The 20,907-nt window shown below is 38.7% G+C and overlaps 1 protein-coding gene across 2 annotated transcripts in view; it reads right to left on the reverse strand.

The window, feature by feature from the left end:
* The window catches only part of LOC103540295 (steroid transmembrane transporter SLC22A24), a 53,519-nt gene extending 37,444 nt beyond the window's left edge, over positions 1 to 16,075 (reverse strand). The window contains exons 1-4 of one of the 2 annotated variants that reach the window (XM_070565358.1): positions 15,151 to 16,075; positions 14,238 to 14,341; positions 2,357 to 2,511; positions 2,088 to 2,256 (exon numbers count right to left, since the gene is read on the reverse strand). In XM_070565358.1, the coding sequence (XP_070421459.1) occupies positions 2,088 to 2,256; positions 2,357 to 2,511; positions 14,238 to 14,341; positions 15,151 to 15,552 (830 nt within the window). In that variant the 5' untranslated portion in view covers positions 15,553 to 16,075. The remainder of the gene's footprint in view (positions 1 to 2,087; positions 2,257 to 2,356; positions 2,512 to 14,237; positions 14,342 to 15,150) is intronic. The other variant, XM_070565359.1, reaches the window with a different exon arrangement.
* Positions 16,076 to 20,907: the final 4,832 nt, after the last annotated feature.

The raw sequence follows: 20,907 nt of genomic DNA on the forward strand, positions 1-20,907 counted from the left end.
CTGGACCTCTCCTAAAGGTATTTTGGCCCATATAGTGTTGTTAAATAGGCATTTCTCTTGGGATGGTCGAAGGCTGGGTCTTCCTATTTTGCCACCTTACTGAAATCACTCAGCCATTATTTATTCAAATATATTTCCACACATTTCCCTGCTCTCTCCTTCTGGGACTTTCATTATGCATCTGTTGGTACACCTGGAGTCCCACAGGGTCCGAGGCTCTGTTCATTTTCTTTAATTCTTTTTTTTTGGGCCATTGAACTGGATAATCTCAACTGACCTCTTTTTAAATTCATTGCTTATTTTCTGCCAGCTCCAATGTGCTGGTCACTAGGCTCTCTAGTGATTTTTTAACTTCAGTTATCGTACAGTTCAACTCCAGAATTTCTATTTTGCTCCTTTTTATAATTTCCATCTTCCCTCATATTCTGTTTGGTGAGATATCTTTCTCATAATTTTTTTTCAGTTCTTTAATTTTTGTGGATATTTTATTTTGTCTTGAGAATATTTAATATAGTAGATTTAAGCCTTTGTCTAAAAAGCCAACATCTGGGTTTTCTCAGATACAGTTTAAATTGACTGCTTTTTTTTTTCCTGTGTAAGAGTCATACATTCTTGTTTCTCTGCATGGCTCAGAACTTTTGTTGAAAACTGCATTTTTTAAAGACTATAATGTGGCAACTCTGAAAGTCAGATTCTTCCCCCCTTTCCCAGTGTTTGCTGTTCTTGCAGCTGCTTGTTGTAGTTTGTTTGTTTAGTGAATTTTTGTGAATGAATTGTGTAAAATCTGTATCCTTTTCCACATGTGGCCACTGAAGTCAGTACTTGGTTAGCTTAGTGGTCAGCTCATGAAACCAATAAATGTCTCAGACTTTCCTGAGAGGCTCTGAATGTCTGTTGGGGCATGCCTTCAAAGTGCAGCCAGGCAGTCTGATATCTAACTTTGCCTTCCCTTACTGCTTGTACAGAGCCTCCAGGTCATCCAGAGGAGAGAGCTAGGGCATTCTCTAGACTTTCATGAGTATGCACGCAGCCCTCCACTTGAACATCACCTTCTACACTCCAAGGAATAATTTGGAGATTTTCACAGCCAGTATAGATATTTCCTCCTCAGCTTCTCATTTTAACTTTTTTATTAGTCTGTTGTTCCCATAATTGTTATCCATCAACTCAGCCAACCTGTGACCTCAAAACACTTGCCAGTAAATATTTAACCAACTCCGTGTGAGGAGAGGACTTTCTTGTTGGTCAAATATAGACTACTTTCCAAACGGGATGTTGGGGAAACCACCAGGAAGGTCAAATACTGACAGTTCTTTGTGAATGAAGCCTTGAAATAACTCCAGATTTGTTCTTCTCTCTCTTTTACTAAGAATGTAAGTCATCATTTTTCAATGCTGTAGCATAGCTGGGGAGCAAGAAATGGGACTAGGACATGTTAAAACACTTTAACAGTCACTATTCTTACTGGAATTTATTCATTTTTTTTGAACCAATGATTCCTTGACTTGCTGTGAACTGTTAGTTCATTTCCAGAGTTCCGAAAAAGCATATTCTGAAAAATTTTGCCTTTTTCTTTTGCTGTTATGGAGCAACTGAGTTTTGGAGGTCTTTATTCTGTCATTTTTGTGGAAATCACCCCCATGCCAATTCTTAGTGATAGAGAAAATATGCTCTTCTAATTTCAAATATTTATTGAGATAAATTTTTTGTTTTTTCCTTTTGTCCAATCTTTCTTATAATCAGAAAAAACCCTCAAGTAATTTCCACCACACAAAGTTATTTCCAAAGTTAAAAACATAATATAGTATACTTGCTTTATAAATAAGTGGGTATGTTATTTTTTTATCAAGAAAGATGATTTCATGATAATTCTGTGTCTGCTATGCAACAAGGATTAATAATTTGCAACCTCCCAGGTAGCTCATCCTTCTATTCCTTTTTTTATCCTCAAAAGTCACAGTAGGTACTAATGAAGACCATATCTCAGGACCAGGCCAGGGAACAAATAGATCCCAAGTGTCAGGATTCTCCTCTCTGCTCTCACCACCACCTCCCTTATAGGCAATTAATATGGAGATTGCCCATACCTGGAGAACAAGAAGAGGATGAATAAGGGTATAGACATTGTCAGTTGCAGTGTGCGCCAGTCTTGAATGACAAAGCCCAGTCCTCCCATGAGTATCTGTCCAATATTGCAGGAATTTAATATTATCCCTGTCATCAAAGCTATTGATTTGGGCCCTGTCCACTCTGACACTGGAAGAAAAGACAGACAATAATAATAATTTCAGAGAATGGGACATTTCAAGGCCAATTAAAGGCAAGGAGGCAATAAAAGCTCAAAATATTGACTTACTGGTACTGACAGCATTTGTTATAATATTCATGAGACAGATCCCACCCAGGAAGCGTAATGAGCAGTAAACCGGGAAGGTGGGAGCAATGGCTGCACAGGTCCCAGAGATGGCAAACAGGAGCAAACAACATCTGAAAATAATCTTCCGTCCAAACCTAAGAAATAGTGAACCAGGTAGGTTATTTAGGAACAATGGTAACTCTTGGAAAACTTGATGAAAGTTGACACATCTTGAAATTTAGAATAAATGTTTAACAAGTGAAACATTGCACTTGAGACCTGGAAGAATAATTATATTAGTTAATAGCAGAAATCACAGATGTCACCCTCCTTATTTGTCACTATGAGACTGCTGTCAAAGCTCTCTCACCAGCCTATCACCAGGAGGCCTCTTAAGCCGTATGAAACCATATAAAAGAAGATAAAATACGGGCAGTTGTCACAAATGTTTATTATAAATGACATGCATTTAGGATAGAGGATTTGTGTGCTGTGTTTAGAGCAGTGAGGATTTACTTGGGTCTGCATTATCAAGGTAAAAACGACATGTATTTGAAAGGAGGAGTAGGATTACAACACATCAAGTTCGCAGATAGATTGCATAAGGGCCACTCTCAGCTGTGTCTGAGTTTGAAGACCTTGAGAAGTATGTTCCAGCTCAAACAGAAGATAACCCAGCAACCATTCCACTCACTGCAGGATCTGACAGGAAGTTCACAGAGGAGAGGATGGGGTGAGGCAGAGAATAAGGAAGAAAGAATGGAAAATAAGCAAAAGGAAGAGAATTCTATACATCAGGGAGTCGCAGGAAGGGGCCCAATGTGGAGTTAACTTGACAAAACTACATGTGCTGATACTAAATTCCCAGTAGTGTTAACATATGGACAAATCTTGGGTTTGGACCCCTGCTCTGAAACATTGGTTACCTTAGTAGTAGTATATTTAAGTCATTATAAATTTTGTAAAAGGCGTTACTTTTAGAGTATTTTTACATTTATTATATTACTATATTTGCATCAGAGAACTCATGATAGAATGAACTGTCTTTTTAAAAAGAGCTACAGTTGAGGACATGATGGAGTGGCAACCATTAGACAACTGAGAAATGAAAATACAATAAGTGTAATGAGAGTCCATAGATCCTAAATAAACCCTCATGTTGCTGGTGCCAGAGGTTCAGAGGGAGGGATGGATAGTTGGAGCACAGGGCACTTTGAGGGAGATAGTCTTCTAATGGTGGATAAATGACATTATCCATTTGGCCCTAAGACTGTACAACAAAAGAGTGTGCCTAAATGTAAACAATAGATTTATTCAATAATGTATCAATATGAGTCCATCAATTGAAACAAATGTACCACACGAATGGAAGATATTAATCACATGGGAAACTGCGTATGTGAGGGGCTATATGAGAACTCTCTGTACTTTCTACTCAATATTTCTGTAAACCTAAAATTGCTCTACAAATTAAAGGCTACTAGTAAAAAAAAGTCATCATAAAGGGACAACCATTCTGTTTTTCATTTTCAGTACAGTATTCAATAAATTCCATGACATATTCCACACTTTGTTTTAGAAGAGGATTTGCATTAGATGATTTTGTCCAACTGTAGGCTAATGTAAGTGTTCTGAGCATATTTAAGGCAGGCTAGGTTAAACTAAGAAGTTTGGTAGGTTAAGTGTGTTAAATGCACTTTTGACTTACGATATTTTCAATTTAAGATGGGTTCATTGGGAAGTAACCTCATCACAAGTTGAGGAAGATTTGTACGTGCATTCTCAATGATATTCCACGTTTTATAATACTATATACAAATAAAGGGATAAATAATAAACATATTAGAATGGTCTCTGATAAAGGATGAGAATGGAGACAAATGGAAATACATACAAACTGATGAACATACGCGAAAGAAGCCTTGCCCAAAATGAGGAGGATACTACATCATGAATGAGGAAGATGATTAACTGAACTTTTTTGATTCACTAAAGATACAGTTGGAGCAAGTTTGGTGACGTCATGGCACAATGAATTTACCCGGGATTCTCTCCCCTCCAACTTACAATGAACAGGGACATCCATACTTCAACAGAGGACATCCTAACACAACACAAAAGATGTCAGAGAGACATGCAGCCATACGACAGAGGGAAGAGAGGCTGGAGCCTCCTCAGAGGACCTGGAACAGGGTAAGAGAGAACTTCACTCACTCCCCTAAAGACTGCAATCTGTGACCACAGGAGACTCAGAGAGGGAAGGAATGGGGAAGAGGATGTTTGTTTGTGGGAACATCAAGGACCCCCGAGGTCCTCTGCAGCCTAGAGGGAAGACCTCTACCTGGGTGAGAACTTTTGCAGGGGGTGACCTCATCAAGCCAACACCCCAGGAGAGCAGATAGCGAGAGCAGAGTAAGAAAGCCCGGAGTGCACATAGGAGAAAGCACTCCTCCCCCCACCTGCTCTGCTGCTCCACTGCCTGGGATCTCAGCTGAAGGCAGAGGGCTCAGAATACGTGGCTCTTGACCCTCACCCAGTGGCAATAGGTGGTAACTGCAACCAAGTAATATCAGGATGCATAAGCACCAAACCACTTCCTCCAGCAATATCGAACACTATATCAAATTTCCAGAAGAGACAGAAAATGACAAGTACTCAGAATTCAGTCCTGAGGACACAGAAATATGTAATCTAAATGACAATGAATTCAAAATAACTATCAACATAAAACTCAACGAGGTAAAAGAGAACATAGAGAAAAAATTCAATGAGTTCAGGAGCTACTTCACAAAAGAGATTGAAATTAAAGAAGAATCAATCAGAAATATTAGAGATGAAAGACACAATGGAAGAGATAAAACAAAATGCGGGCTCCCTGAATGCTTGAGCAGACACCATAGAGGAGCATATCAGCATAATCGAAGAAATACATGTTGAAATGCTCCAGACAGAGGAAGAGAGAGAACTAAGGCTAAAAAGAAATGAAGAAAGTCTCCGTGAAATATCTGACTCAATTAGGAAATGCAACATAAGAATTATAGGGATTCAAGCAGGAGAAGAGAAGGAGATTGGAGCAGAAATCATGTTCAAAGAAATAATAGCAGGGAACTTCCCAAACCTAGGGCAAGAGAGGGAAATCTGTGTGGAAGAGGCTTCCAGATCTCCTAGATATGTCAATGTAAAAAGACCTACTGCAGGGCATATAGTAGTAAAACTGGCAAAAATGAATGACAAAGAAAGAATACTAAGGGCAGCAAGGCAGAAGAAAAACACCTACAAAGGAACCCCTATCAGGCTTTGAGTGGATTTCTCTGCAGAAACCTTATAAGCTAGGAGAGAATGGAATGACATACTCAAATCTTTGAAGGACAAAAATTTTCAGCCAAGAATACTCTATCCAGCAAAAAATATCCTTCAGATATGATGTAGAAATAAAACCTTTCACAGACAAACAAAAGCTAAGAGAGTTCATAGCCACAAGACTGCCCTTACAAGAAATCCTCAAGAAGCCCCCTCATACCTGAAAAAAGGGAGAAAGGGGTTGCAAAGCACAGAGTAAGGAGAGAAAAAGGTAGACAGAATCAGAATAGGATGACAAATACACAAGTATAGCATTAAAGATAACAGGGAAGGACAACACCAAAATCAAGATAATCTTGTCAGTTTAACCACAAACTCACAACACAAGATGGAATAAAATGTGAGAAAAACAACTTAGGAGGGGAGGAGGAAAGGGACTGAATCGGTTTAGACTAAGGAAATAAGAGGTCATCAGAAAATGGACTATCTTACACACGAGATTCTGAATACAAACCTCATGGTAACCACTAAACAAAAAAGCACAACAGAGACACAAAGAATAAATAAGGAGAAAACAAAGAAACACATCATAAAAAACTACATAATTCAATGGGTAGAGCAAAACACATAGGACAAGAAGCAAAGGAAATGCAGGAGAACTAGAAGATGAGTGATAAAATGACACCATTAAGCCCTTACATATCAATAATCACCCTAAATGTAAGTGGATAGAATTGTCCAATAAAAAGACAGAGTAGCAACATGGATTAAAGAACATGACCCCACAATGTGCTGCTTCCAGGAAACACATCTCAGCTCCAATGACAAACACAGGCTCGGAGTGAAGGAATGGAAGATGACACTCTAAGCTAATGGCAAATAAAAGAAAGCAGGTGTTGCAATACTTATATCAGACAAAGTAGACTTCAAGATAAGTAAGGTAAAGAGAGACAAAGGCGGCAATATATAATGATCAAAGGGACACTCTATCAAGAAGAAATAACACTTATAAATATTTATGCACCTAACACAGGAGCACCAAAGTTCATAAAGCAGCTATTAACAAACCTAAATGGAGATATTAATAATAACACAATAATAGTAGGGGACCTCAATGCTCCACTCACATCAATGGATAGATCATCCAGACAGAAAATCAGTAAGGAAACAGTAGAATTAAATGAAAAGCTAAACCAGTTGGACTTAATAGACATATATAGAACACTCCATCAAAAAACAGCATAATACACACCCTTCTCAAGTGTGCATGGAACATTCTCAAAGATAGACTATATGTTGGGAAACAAGGCAAGCCTCAATAAATTTAATAAAATTGAGATAATAACAAGCATCTTTTCTGATCACAATGCTATAAAGCTACAAATTAGTTACAAAAAAAAGTTGATAAAGGGACAAAGATGTGGAGACTAAACAATGTGCTATTGAACAAGCAATGGATCATTGAAGAAATTAAAGGAGAAATAAAAAAAAATCTGCAGACAAATGAAAATGATAACTTGCCATACCAACTCATATGGGATGCAGCAAAAGCTGTATTAAGAGGGAAATTCATCACAATACAGACAAGAAAAATCCCAAATAAGCAATCTCAAATTACACCTAACTGAATTAGAAAAAGAACAAACAAAGCCCAAAGTCAGCCGAAGGAGAGAAATAATAAGAATCAGAGCAGAAATAAATGTCATTGAAACAAAAACAGCAGTGGAAAGGATCAGTGAAACAAAGAGCTGGCTCTTTGAGAAGGTAAATAAAATTGACAAACCCCTAGCCAGACTTACAAAGAAAAAAAAGAGAGAAAGCTCAGATAAACAAAATTTGAAATGAAAGAGGAGAAATAACAATGGACAGCACAGAAATACAATGGATTATAAGAGAATACTATGAAAAACTATATGCCAACAAAATGGATAATCTAGAGGAAATGGATAAATTCTTAGACTTTTAAAACCTCCCAAAGCTGAATCAAGAAGAAACAGACAATCTGAACAGATCAATCACAAGGAAAGAGATTGAAACAGTAATCAAAAACATCCCAAAGAATAAAACCCCAGGACCAGACTGCTTCCCTGGGGAATTCTACCAAACTTTCAGAGAGGATTTAATACCTATTCTTCTCAAGCTATTCCAAAAAATTAGGGAAGATGGAATGCTTCCTAACACATTCTACGAGGCCAACATCACTCTGATACCAAAGCCTGACAAGGACAATACAAAAAAGGAAAACTACAGACCAATATTGCTGATGATTATAGATGCAAAAATCCTCAACAAAATTTTGGCAACTCGAATTCAGCAATACATGAAAAGGATCATACATCATCATCAAGTGGGATTCATACCAGGGACACAGGGACAGTTTGATATCTGCAAATAAATCAATGTGATACACCACATCAACAGATTGAGGAATAAAAGCCACATGATCATCACAATAGATGCAGAGAAAGCATTTGACAAGATCCAACAGCCATTTATGATAAAGACTCTTAACAAAATGAGGGTAGAAGGAAATTACCTCAACACAGTAAAGGCCATATATGACAAACCCACAGCCAACATCATACTCAATGGGAAAAACTGAACACCGTCCCCCTGAGAACAGGAACAAGACAAAGATGCCCACTATCACCACTCTTATTCCACATAGTACTGGAGGTTTTGGCCAGAGCAATTAGGCAAGAGAAAGGAATAAAAGGAATCCAAATAGGGAGTGAAGAAGTGAAACTCGCTGTTTGCAGATGACATGACCTTATATAGAGAAAATCCCAAAGAATCCATTGGAAAACTAACAGAAATAATTAACAACTACAGCAAAGTTGCAGGGTAGAAAATCAACTTACAAAAATCAGTTGCTTTTCTATACTCTAATAACAAACTTACCGAAAGACAACTCAAGAATACAATTCCATTTACAATCGCAACTAAAAGAATAAAGTACTGAGGAATAAATTGAACCAAGGAAGTGAGGGACTTATACAATGAAAACCACAAGACATTACTGAAAGATATTGATAATGACATAAAGAGATGGAAAGAGATTTCATGCACATGGATTGGAAGAATAAACACAGTTAAAATGTTCATACTACCCAAAGCAATCTACAGATTCAATGCAATCCCAATCAGAATCCCAATGACATACATCATGGAAATAGAACAAAGAATGCTAAAATTCATGTGGGACAACCAAAGACCCTGAATTGCTAAGGCAATCCTGAGAAAAAAGAACAAAACTGGAGACATCACAATCCCTGACTTCAAAAAATGTACTACAAAGCCATAGTGATCAAAACGGCATGGTACTGGTACAAAAACAGGCACACAGATCAATGGAACAGAACTGAAAGCTCAGAAATAATACCACACATCTATGGACAGCTAATCTTTGACAAAGTTGCCAAGAACATACAATGGAGAAAATATAGTCTCTTCAATAAATGGTGTTGGGAAAACTGGACATCCACGTGCAAAAGAATGAAAGTAGACCATTATCTCATGCCATACACAAAAATAAACTCAAAATGGATCAAAGACTTGAAGATAAGTCCTGAAACCGTAAAACTCCTGGAAGATAATATAGGTAGTACACTCTTTGACATCGAACTTAAAAAGATCTTTTAGAATACCATGTCTTCTCAGACAAGGGAAACAAAAGAAAAAATAAACAAGTGGGAGTTCATCAGACTAAAGAACTTCTGCAAGGCAAAGGCAAACTAGGATCAAAACAAAGAGATAACCCACCAACTGGGAGAAAATATTTGCAAATCACATATCTGACAAGGGGTTAATCTCCATAATATATAAGGAACTCACAACTGAACAATAAAAAAACCAAACAGCCCGATCAGAAACTGGGCAGAGGATATCAACAGAGATTTTTTCCAAAGAAGATATACAGAGGCCAATAAACACATGAAAAGATGTTCAACATCACTAATCATCAGGGAAATGCAAATCAAAACTACACTAAGGTGCCACCTTACGCCAGTTAAAATGGTTATAATCAGTAAGACTAAAAATAACAAATTTTGGAGAGGTTATGGAAAAAAGGGAACCCTCATACACTGCTGGTGGGAATGCAAACTGGTGCAGCCACTGTGAAAAACAATATGGAGATTCCTCAAAAAACTAAAAATAGAACTACCATATGACCCAGCTATCTCACTACTGGGTATCTACCCAAACAACTTGAAATCAACAATCCAAAGTAGCATATGCACCCCTATGTTCATCGCAGCAGTATTCACAATAGCCAAGACATGGAAACAATCCAAGTGCCCATCGACACTGATGATTGGATAAAGAAAGTGTGGTATATATATACAGTGGAACACTACTCAGCCATAAAAAGACAAATTCATCTGATTTGCAGCAACATGAAAGGACCTGGAGGGAATTACGTCAAGTGAAATAAGGCAGACTGAGAAAGACAAACACAAGATCATTTCACTCATATGTGGAATACAAACAAATACACGGACAAAGAAAACAGTTCAGTGGTTACTAGGGGAAGCGGGGTGGGGGGTGGGCACCGGGGGTGAAGGGGAGCACATATTTGGTGACAGTCAAGAAATAATGTACAACTGAAATCTCACATTGATGTAAACTATTATGAACTCAATAAAAAAATGCAGTTGGATGACTCCATTCATAGTGGAAGTTAAACATGTAGACAAGGAGAACAGATTAGTGGTTACCAGCAGAAAGGGGTGGGGTGATGGTGGGCACAAAGGGTGAAGTGGTGTACCTACAACACGACTGACAAACAATAATGTACAACTGAAATTTCACGAGGTTGTAAACTATCATAATCTCAATAAAAAGTAAAAAAAAAATACAGTTGGTGCAGTGTCTTGCTAGAGACTTACCATCCCTTTCCTTCTTTCAGGGCACAGAGGAAGACATTTTCCAAGACCGATTGTAGTTTCCATGGGGCCCTATAACTGGGACAATGAGACATGGCAAAGAGAGGCATGCCAATTTCAGGCCTGACAATAAATTGTCCATTGTGGTCTTAACACTCTCTCACAGGTATTAGAGTCCTACAATGGATGGAGCTGGTTCCCTGAGCCACTGCCTGAAAGACGGATACCTAGGAGGGTCACTCTGCCATATCTGACTGAAACATCAGAGAGCACTAACATTTCATGATAGTAACCGATTGAGAGTTTGTGTAGATAACTACTGTGACTACTATGGCAGTACCGTGATGAAAATGCTGTTTGATGAAGATAAGTAGAAAAGCTTCAAGTGCATTTTTGATTGCAGGAGAAGGAAGGAGAGGAAACAAGGAGAATATCTAGTGTGAAAAGGCGTCAGTCTTGATACAATTTAACGATGAGATGTTAGGTTAGGGCAAAAGCGAATGCTGGTGAAAAAGAAATGAAGGCACAGATGGATACATAGCACATGATCAACAACTTTGGGTAGATTTGCAATCTGACAAAGAAAGAAGTCAAGCTTGGAAAACTTGAGTAACCAGGTAAGGGAATAACAGTCCCAGCTGTGGTGATGTAAAATTGTGATCACGTGGTGAGTTATTGCTTCAGGCAGGGTTGAATCTGCTTGACATCACTGGTATCTAGCTGTGTTTCTTTCCTGAGTTACCCTCCCACCCTCATAACTATAAAAATATTTATATGCTAATACAGTCCAAGTTAATATCCAGTCTTGACCTCTTCTGTGGCCTCTATATCCATGTATACACCTGTCTGCCTGAATCTCCACATGTATGTCTAGTAGGCAACTCCATCTCAGAAGGTCCAGACAGCTGTCTTGATTTTCTCCCCAAATTTGCTTCTACCCTAGTCCTCTCCCGTCTTGCATAGTGGCATCAGAATTTACTCATTTGTTCAGGCCGAAAGTCTATATCCCCTTGAAGACATCTATTTCTCTCACTAGAAGTCCCCCAATAGTAAAAAAAAAAAAAAGCTAAACCACCAGAAAGTCTTATTCCCTCTATGTCTAAAAACACTTCCAAAATCCAGGTACATCTTACCATCTGCATGGATCCCTCTTCAATTTACACTCTTGTCATCTCTTGTCTGGACTATTGCAGTAGCCTCCTAGCTGGTCTCTGATACCACTCAGTGGAGAAGTGTCACTTTTAATTTGCCATGTTCTCAAATTTCACTTAAAAAATAAAGGCGGGGGGCCGGCCCCGTGGCTGAGTGGTTAAGTTGGCGCGCTCCGCTGAGGGCGGCCCAGTGTTTCGGCAGTGGAATCCTGGGCGCGGACATGGCACCGCTCATCGAGTCACACTGAGGTGGCGTCCCACATGCCACAACTAGAAGGACCCACAACTAAGAATATACAGCTATGTACCGGGGGGCTTTGGGGAGAAAAAGGAAAAAAATAAAATCTTAAAAATAAATAAAGGCTGGGAAATGGAATGAGAATAATTTGGGTGGAGGCATCACTAGATAGAAAGTCAGGGAAGAGCTCTTTGAGGAGGTGATATCGGAACTTGAGAAATTAGAAGATATAGGCTGAGCCATGTGCAGGGAAGAGTATCTGGAACAGAAGGAAGAGCACGTGTAAGTGCTGTGTGGTGGAACCAGCTTGATGCTTTGAAGACTAGAGGGAATGGGGGACAGTGGTAGGATAAGAGGTGAGATGGGATGCAGGGGCCACATCTCGTCCTTGGAGGACTTGGATTTTATTCTATGTACATTGGAGTGTCTCTTGGGTCCTGGGGTAAGAAAGACAGAAGAAAGCCCAAGCTTGAGAATGCACAGATAAGCTCAGTATGTGGATGAAATGTGTCCGTTAACCAGAGTCACATATGAGCAGGTGGTGCCTTTTGAAGAAGTGAGCTACACAGTCTCAAAAGTTTTCCAACAGAAACTAGGCGGTTATTAGTCAGAAATGCAGAACCATCTTCATCGCATAGAGAGTTGAACTTCATACTTCTAAGGCTGCTTTAATATCTTCTAAAATATACTTTACTATTTAAGATTGACAAATCTGAGCGGTCGGTACTGAAATCAATCCTATTACAGTTGGTCTTGTGGCTGCCACTATTATCTCCTACCCAATTGGCCCCCCAACCCAACTGTCACATCCCCATCATTCTTATATCTCTTATTAAGCATTTCCCTGAAGTTTATGTTATGTGCAAAAAAATGCACATATCAAATGCACACAAGTTTGCTAATTCTGTCAAAGTAAATGTACCCATTTAAGCAGTTGGGGGTAAAAATAAAACACCGCTATCACACAAGAAGCCCATCTTGTGCCTCATCCTAATCGCTGCTCCTACCAAAGATATCCAACATCACGACTTTTACTACCATAGATTAGTTTGCCTGCATTTGACCTTTGTAAAAATTGGAATCATACAATATGTGACATACAGTATATGAAATACAATGTATGACATAATCATATCGTCTATGACATAATCCTCATGTCATATAATGTTTTTCCATGTGGTTGGTTGTATGTGGCTATTGTTTGTTCTTATTGCTGAATATAAGTTTATATGAATCTACTACAGTTTACTTTTTCATCCTACTCTTGATGGGTATTAACTTGTACCTATGCTCCAAGAAAACTTATTTATCCATAATTTTTCATTAGATTGCTTCATTCGTTAATTCATTATACATTCATTCATTCACTCATTATGCTATTTGAGTTAATAGTATAGAGGCCTGAGTCTGAACACTGGGGGAAATGAAAACTCTGGTACAAATACTTATATAGGTAATATTTAACTATGAAAAACTCAAAGGTCATGACTTTTAGTTGAACTGGGAGTGTCCAGTGACATATAAAGTCCCTCAGTACCCAAATGGGAGACACGGTTGGATGACAGCAATGGTTGACTGCTTCCTTCAGAAAGAGCTCTGCCAGGACACAGGAAGCCCCAAACTTCTCATCCCCTAAGCCATGTCATCCTAGGTTCTTATTATGATTTACTTTACATGGTTACAAATGTTACCTGTTAAAGCCATTTCACAAGGATCAGCATCCAGACTACAGGTGCAATGTGCTACCATACCATCAGTGTCACATTGCTATGCAAGCCACAGCTTTGATAATAATGATTATCCATTGCACATGTGTGCCTACATGGCGGGTATGCAAGGACGACCAGTCTAGAAGCGTCCATAATCATTTATCTAACAGGGACTAAGTGGTTCAGAGCATTGCCAAGGCCAATAATCCAATTTCACAAATTTGTGCTTTCGAATATGTAGGTACTTTCTGCCTCAAAACCTATTCCCTTCCCTGCATTGAACTAACTCCTAGTCATAAACCTCAAATCCTGGCATCTACTCTAAAAATCCCTCCCTGAAATTTCCTTGAGTCTCATTTAGATATCCTTCTCTGTCTTCCTTCATGCAGCACAAGGACAGGTTAATCACCCCAGAGTATAATTTCCAGTTCCTGTGTCAAACACTCTTATTAGGTGGTAGCTCTCTGGAGTCAGAGACAAAGGTCAGCACACAGCACAATGAAAAGCACGCAGTTAGAGCTCAGGAAGGAATTCTAAAATAAAGGGTTGAAAATAGCAGCTGATAAATAGCCCAGAAGAAAGTGAGGTGACACTCACCTGTCTGAAATATGGCCAAATATCAGACCTCCCAGCAGCTGGGCAACCATAAACAGGGATTGAGCCACTGATATTAGGGACTGCGATTCACACACCAGGTCCCACTGGAAGGGAAGGAAGGCGCACAGCACTTTTAGAAGGGTTTAAACCCTTTAGTGGGAACTGACTTCATATTCCTACATATGATGTACACAATCTCCTGCTATGTGGGTCCTGCCTCCCTTTCCTAACCCTTCTCCCCTAAGATCCCACACTCTAAAAACAGTGAACTTTTCTCAATACTTCAAATGCAGCTAGCTCATCACTCTCTGTTCTCTTAGATCCTTTAAATAGTCTGTATCCTCGTGTCTATAGATCTTTCTTCATTTTCCTCCTAGACCACCAATTCCTTTTATTGCATTAACTTACACACAGTCTTCAGATATTATTTCAAACATCATTTTTCCAAGAAACTGTTCCTCATCCTACAGTTAACACAATGGCCCTGCCTTTGAATTCACTTAGCAGTCGATATTCAGCTACCACAGTAACCTTCATCTCTGGCTACAGATCAAACCACTCGAAAAACTTCAAAATACTCATTCCTGGATCCTTTGACCAGAGGTTCTAATTTACTTACACTGGGCATAAGTTTTCTTTGAGTATTGAGAATCAATGACCGAGCATAACATTACTTTTTAAATTATAGATCTCTCTCACTAGAGTAAAGGGTATAGTGACAGGTTCATGTTTGGTTTATTCAATTCACTAACGTCAATACTAATACTCTTGACTGCCATAGTGTAGACAAGTAACACTATCTGCTGAAGGAATGAAGAACAGGCTGATTATGGTATTCCCTTGGGGACTAAATGTATAAAGCAAGCCCATCTTTTGTGTTAGGTCTAAACACTTTTTACATGGGGCCTCTTACCTCAGTCACGATGGTGGAGGAGAAGGAGCTTCGGTCATACACCCAGCCGTCCACACAGGGCTCCGTGTCTGGCTCACTCATGTTAGGGAAGGTCCCATTTAGGTCAAGGAACTGCCACTGGGGATGGATGAAGCGACGACACTTCTCTGGCCTCAAGTTTGAGTCCAGTGGGATGGAGATTCTCAGAAGGGTTTCTTGGCTGAGGATTTCAGTGCCATTAGCTGAGACAGTGTCATTGTCAAGGATGTGGACCCAGCAGCGGTGACCAGGGACGGCAGCAGTGAAGTTCTCCAATAGCATATGAGGGTATGCTATGAGGATGCAGATACAAAAGAAAGCTGTCTGAAGGATCTGGAATCTCCCCAGGCTTCCGACTTGATCCAGGAGGTCCTGAAAGGCCATCAAGGCTGAACAGGTGATCCCCAAGAGGAGGCACAACGACTCCACAGGGATAAGTTCAAAGAGAGAAAATATTTCCTTTCACTGTCACACCAAGTCCGTGTCGATGCTGACATGACTTTCTCCTCAGTGGCCCCGCCTCACCACTACTGAAGAGCAGTGGGAGAAGTTGTCCCCAAGTCTTTTGAGGTTAGGCAGCTAGACAGTTTCAATAAAGTCACAGATTTAATTATTTGGCAAAAAGACTTCAGCTGTTGACAAGTAAACCTGCTTAAAAGACTACTCAGTGCATGACCCTGATCTTAGAGGCTCCTGAGAAGTCAACTGTACTTTAGGCAGAAATACACCTGTTCTCCACACATCCTTAAATACACCTGTTCTCCACACATCCTTAAATACACCTGTCCAATGATCTGCTATTATTTTCAGAAAAGAGATGTTTGGAGACTCAAAAGTAAACTGCTTTGTGATCTTCTGGTGCAAAGAGAAGAGGGCAGGGCTTTTCTTGGTTAGGACTGATTTTTGATTAAAAGTTAAAGGAAAAAATGCTTAGTTAAATTAAAGCAAAATGGAATGCTGTTCACAAACACTAATTTTTGGTGACTGAAGTTCTGCTTCAGTTCGAATCATACCAGTGACAGTGAACTTAAGATTTTTGAAATAACGAAATTTTGAAAAGGAGGAAGGAAATAGTATTTTTCTGTAACCATTTATTTTACCAGATTTATTGAGCCATTCAGGTAGCATTTCAGACTTTCTCTGCTGCTGCTATAAGTAAACGGTGTTATGTATTTACATATATTTGTATATTATATATTTATTTATAAATTTACAAATAAAATGTGAGGTCAGTGTTTCAAGGTCTCAAAATCCAGTTAATAAGAGACAGATGCATAAATAATTACACTGCAATGTCAAAAGATAACCATAAGGAAGATACACAATGTGCTATGGCAGAATTAAAGAGAAAATGTTAATGATTCCTGGAGAGATTTCACGGGGTTGGGAAGTGATCCTTGTAGAAACGGACTTTTACCTGCTCTTAAAGGAAGATTCTTGAGACTCTGAAGCAGCAGGTGAAGAACGGGAAAAAAGTCAATTTCTGACCAAGAGAATAATAAGTACACAATTATAGTAAAAGGGTAAGTAATATTTGTGCACCTACAGGATAATCAAAAGCTAGACGCTAAAGAATATAGAAGGTAATAATGGGAGAAGGTAGGTTGACAAAAATAACGTTTAGAATTTATTCTGCGTACTTGAGTTTCTTATCCTTGAATTTGAAATTCAGCACCTGTGGAACATCTTAGAATGCGGATTCCTGTGCAGCCCATAGAGATTCCCTTTCAGGAAATGACTTTGTCAGAGAAATTCCAAAGATGAAATTTAAGGAATTATTGAATGTTACTGTAAAATTTTAGAAAGGAGTATGTCTCAGTTTGCTAGGGCTACCATAACAAAATACCACATGCTGGGTGGCTCAAACAACAGAACTTTCCTTCCTCACAGTTCTGGAGGCTAGATGTTCAAGATCAAGGTGTTAGCACCTTTGGTTTCTTCTGAGGCCTGTCCCCTTGGCTTGCAAGATGGCCATCTTCTCACTGTGTCCTTACATGACCTTCCTCTGTGTGTGCACATACCTGGTGACTCTTCCTCTTCTTCTAAGGACACCCATAATATGGGATTAAGGCCCCACTCAAACGGTCTCATTTTAACTTATTCATCTCTTTAAAGTCTTTATCTTCAAATATGGTTATATTCTGGGGCATTAGGGGTTGAGAGCTCAACATACAAATTTGGGGAGACACAATTCAGGGTTATATAATTAAATTTTTATTTTAACGCAGTACTGATACCAAGTAAAAATAGTGAGAAGTGAGTGGTCCAGCAAGGCAGACCATTCAGAGCCATAGGAGTATAATAATATAAATGGTGACAGTCACAGCTAAGAATTCACTGAGTATTCACTAGGTGCCAATTCTGTCATAAGTACTTTTCACGTTTTTATTCCTTTAGTCTTCACCTCCTTATTGTCTGCATCTTACCACTGAGAAAACAGAGGTCCAGAGAGATTAAATAACTTGCCAAAGGATATCCAGAGTGTAAGTGGTGACGCCAGCACATGAACAAAGGTAGTTTAACGCCAAAGACAATCTTTTACTCACTTTTGATTTACTAGTTTTATCCTCATAAACAAAATGATTATTTTGATGAAATGATGAAGGTGTATCTAGAGTCAAGTAGACAGAGAGAGAAGAAGCTGACATCATTGTTCCCCATCCTCCAAATCTTCCACAAAACACAGAAAAATTAAAGGAGAGGAAATTCAGTACCATGGACTTAAGTAAGTACCATGGTAATCAAACGTAGACACAAAAAATAATGAAGTTGAATGTTCCATGGATCAAACAGCAAGCATCTCTAGAGTAATGGGGGAAAAGGAGGATTAAGAGCAAAACATATTAAAAAGGCAATGACAATCACTAAAAACATATCGATATCTTCCTATGTGCCAAACACTGGGTGAAGTCCTTTCCATGCACCTCCTATTTATTCTTCACAACCACCCTGTGAGATGGGAATTATTCCCCTTGTTTTGCAGGAAAAATATATGCCCAATCAAGTTGGCTGAGCTAGTATGATGTGAACATAGTATAAATGTTAATAAAATCTGGCAGGAAGTCCAATGTTGGATATGCAGTGGAGGATGAACCTGGTGGCCAAGGATGGGCAGGAAATCAGGAAACTCTGCATAATTCTAGAAACACCTGGCTGTAAATTCTCATGCCATCCTTATAGTAAACTTCTTTTACGGCTTCTTTTATGTCACAGATTCCACAATTATTTATAGGACAAAAGAATTCCAAGCACTGCAACGTTGATCTGAGAAGTTTATGTCTTACTGAAATGCAGGAGAGGTGAGAACTGCTCTCCTTCTTGATGAGCTCGCATTGGGTACCACCACTGCTATCTCTCTGGGTTTTGTTACATATGTGCTCTTAACCTGATATGTTGATTTATTTATGTCTCCTTTCCTTCCAGCATCACTGGTTGATTTGCTGGCTTGATTTAAGTTTCTCTAATTAGACATTTGCAGTGATTTGCTTCTGTGCTCAGTTTTCCCTTTGATCCCATTGAAACTCTTCAATATTACAAGAGGGCAAAACTAGGATTCACATTCATCATTGCTTCTTGGGGACAGATGTGCACTAGACCATGTGAGAAACTTCTGTAAGGCAAGGCTGCCTTCAAAACTGAGGCCTCCGCAATGATTCTCCTCGGAAATATGCCCCAGGAAGATGCTGCCCTCATCCCTGAATACATCTCCGAGTAACTCTGTGGAATCACAGCCTTCCCCACCTTTTGGGGAGGGAAGGAAATACAGGACATAGGCAAAAGAATTCTGTAGCATAAAATAAGCTTCATCCAAAATCACCAAATCCCACATGTACAAACAGGCTGTGATGTCACCGAACTTAAATAAAAAACAAAATAAACTTCTGATGAACCCACTTTCTCCTTCAGCTACTGCCCTATTATCCAATCTCATGGACAGAAAAAAATTCTTTTCTCATTTTCTTCTCTCTCATTTATATTTTTACCCAATCCTATCAGGCATTCATCTCTACCAAATTTCTTCTGAAGGTCCTAGTGTTTTCTATCTTTTTAGATCCAAATGTTTATGTTATAGTTGATAAATTGCTCTTCCTGGAAACAGTTTCTTTATTTGCCTATCAAGACCTTACTTTATTTTATTTTACTAATTCATTGCAGGCTGCTCTTTCTCATTCTTCTGTGTTGACTCTTCAAACATTTGGAGTGTTGGAGAGTTCCTGAATATTTTCTCTTCTCTATGTATACCCACTTTATCTCTTTACTAATGGTTCCTAAATTTACATCTCTGGCATGCTTCTTTCCTAAACCTCAAGTTTTAAAACTTGCTGCAATTTCGAATGACATCCAGAATCTGACAGCCCCTAACCACCTGCCTTATTACCTACCAAGTCTACCTCTCATTTCTCACCTGGTTACTGTCCTCTTCCCTATTCCTCCATATAAATCTTCAAGTAAGTCGTTTAAAATTAATCATGCAACGTCAGGTCTCAGCTCAAATGTGTCTTATGGCTTCCATCTCATGCAGAGGGAAAGGCAACTCTCTTTCCTTCTAGGCCCCATCAGATTTAGTCCCCTCTGTCTCTTTACATCTCTGACTTTATCTAACATTATTCTAGCCGCACTGGCCTCTTATACGTTTCAAAAGATACCAGGCACACTCTCACTGCAGAATTGCTGCATTTCCTTTTTCTACAACGGGCTTTCCTCAAAAACTCCTTCAGTACTTTCAGTTCTCTGTTCAAATGTTATTACCACATTTGAGAGGTCTTCCCAATGTGTTCTCCTTAGATATTAATATAGACCTCATCTCTCACTCTCTATCTCCTTGCTTTGCTTCATTTTCTTCACACCACTTAGCACTCCAGCAATATATTTGCATATTGTCTGTTTCCTCACTACTCAATTAAAAGTCCAGTGAAATAAAACGGTCTGCTTTGTTCTATGTTGCATCCTCATCACCTTGAAGAGTTCTTGGAACATATTAAATAATTGTGGAATATTGAATAAAAGGGACACAAGAAAGTCTAAGGCACTGGGATCCTATCGCATTGAACTTAATGATTATGCTATGGGGACCGCCCTCCAAATTAAATTTTTTGTATGTGTATATCTATTTGTCCAAGCATCAGTTCCTAAAGACTTCCTTTCTTCCATTGAGTTTTTCTTGTTCCCTTTGTTAAAAACTCTATTGATCATAAATTTAGGGTTTACTTTTGTACTCTCAATTTTATTCCTTTATCTCTATGTCTATCCTTATCCTGAATCACTCTATTCTATAGCTTTGCAGCAAGCTTTAAAATAAAAAAATACGACGCTAAGTTCATTCTTCTTTTTCAATATTGTTTTGGCATTCTGGGTCCTTGAATTTCCATATGAATATTAATGACAGTTTGTCAATTTCTGCAAAAGAAAAAGCCAGCTGATATTTGGGTATAAATTGTGTTGAATCTGTAGATAAATTTAGGCAGTATTGCTATATTAACAATATTAAGCCTCCTGATACAAGAATATGAGATATCTTTCCATTTATTTAGATCTTTATTGCCCTACAACACTGTTTTGTAGTTTATGGTGGACAATTCTTGCATTCCTTTTCTTAATTTTTCCATTATTTTATTCTCTGTGATACTATTGCAAATTGATTTGTTTTCTTAGATTTATTTCTTGATTGTTTATTGCTAGTGTACAGAAATAAGATTGCTTTTTGCAATGCAGTTGTGTCTGCAATGTTGGTAAACTCGT

The sequence above is a fragment of the Equus przewalskii genome, chromosome 11, assembly GCF_037783145.1.
Source record: "Equus przewalskii isolate Varuska chromosome 11, EquPr2, whole genome shotgun sequence".
NCBI classification, from domain to species: domain Eukaryota; kingdom Metazoa; phylum Chordata; class Mammalia; order Perissodactyla; family Equidae; genus Equus; species Equus przewalskii.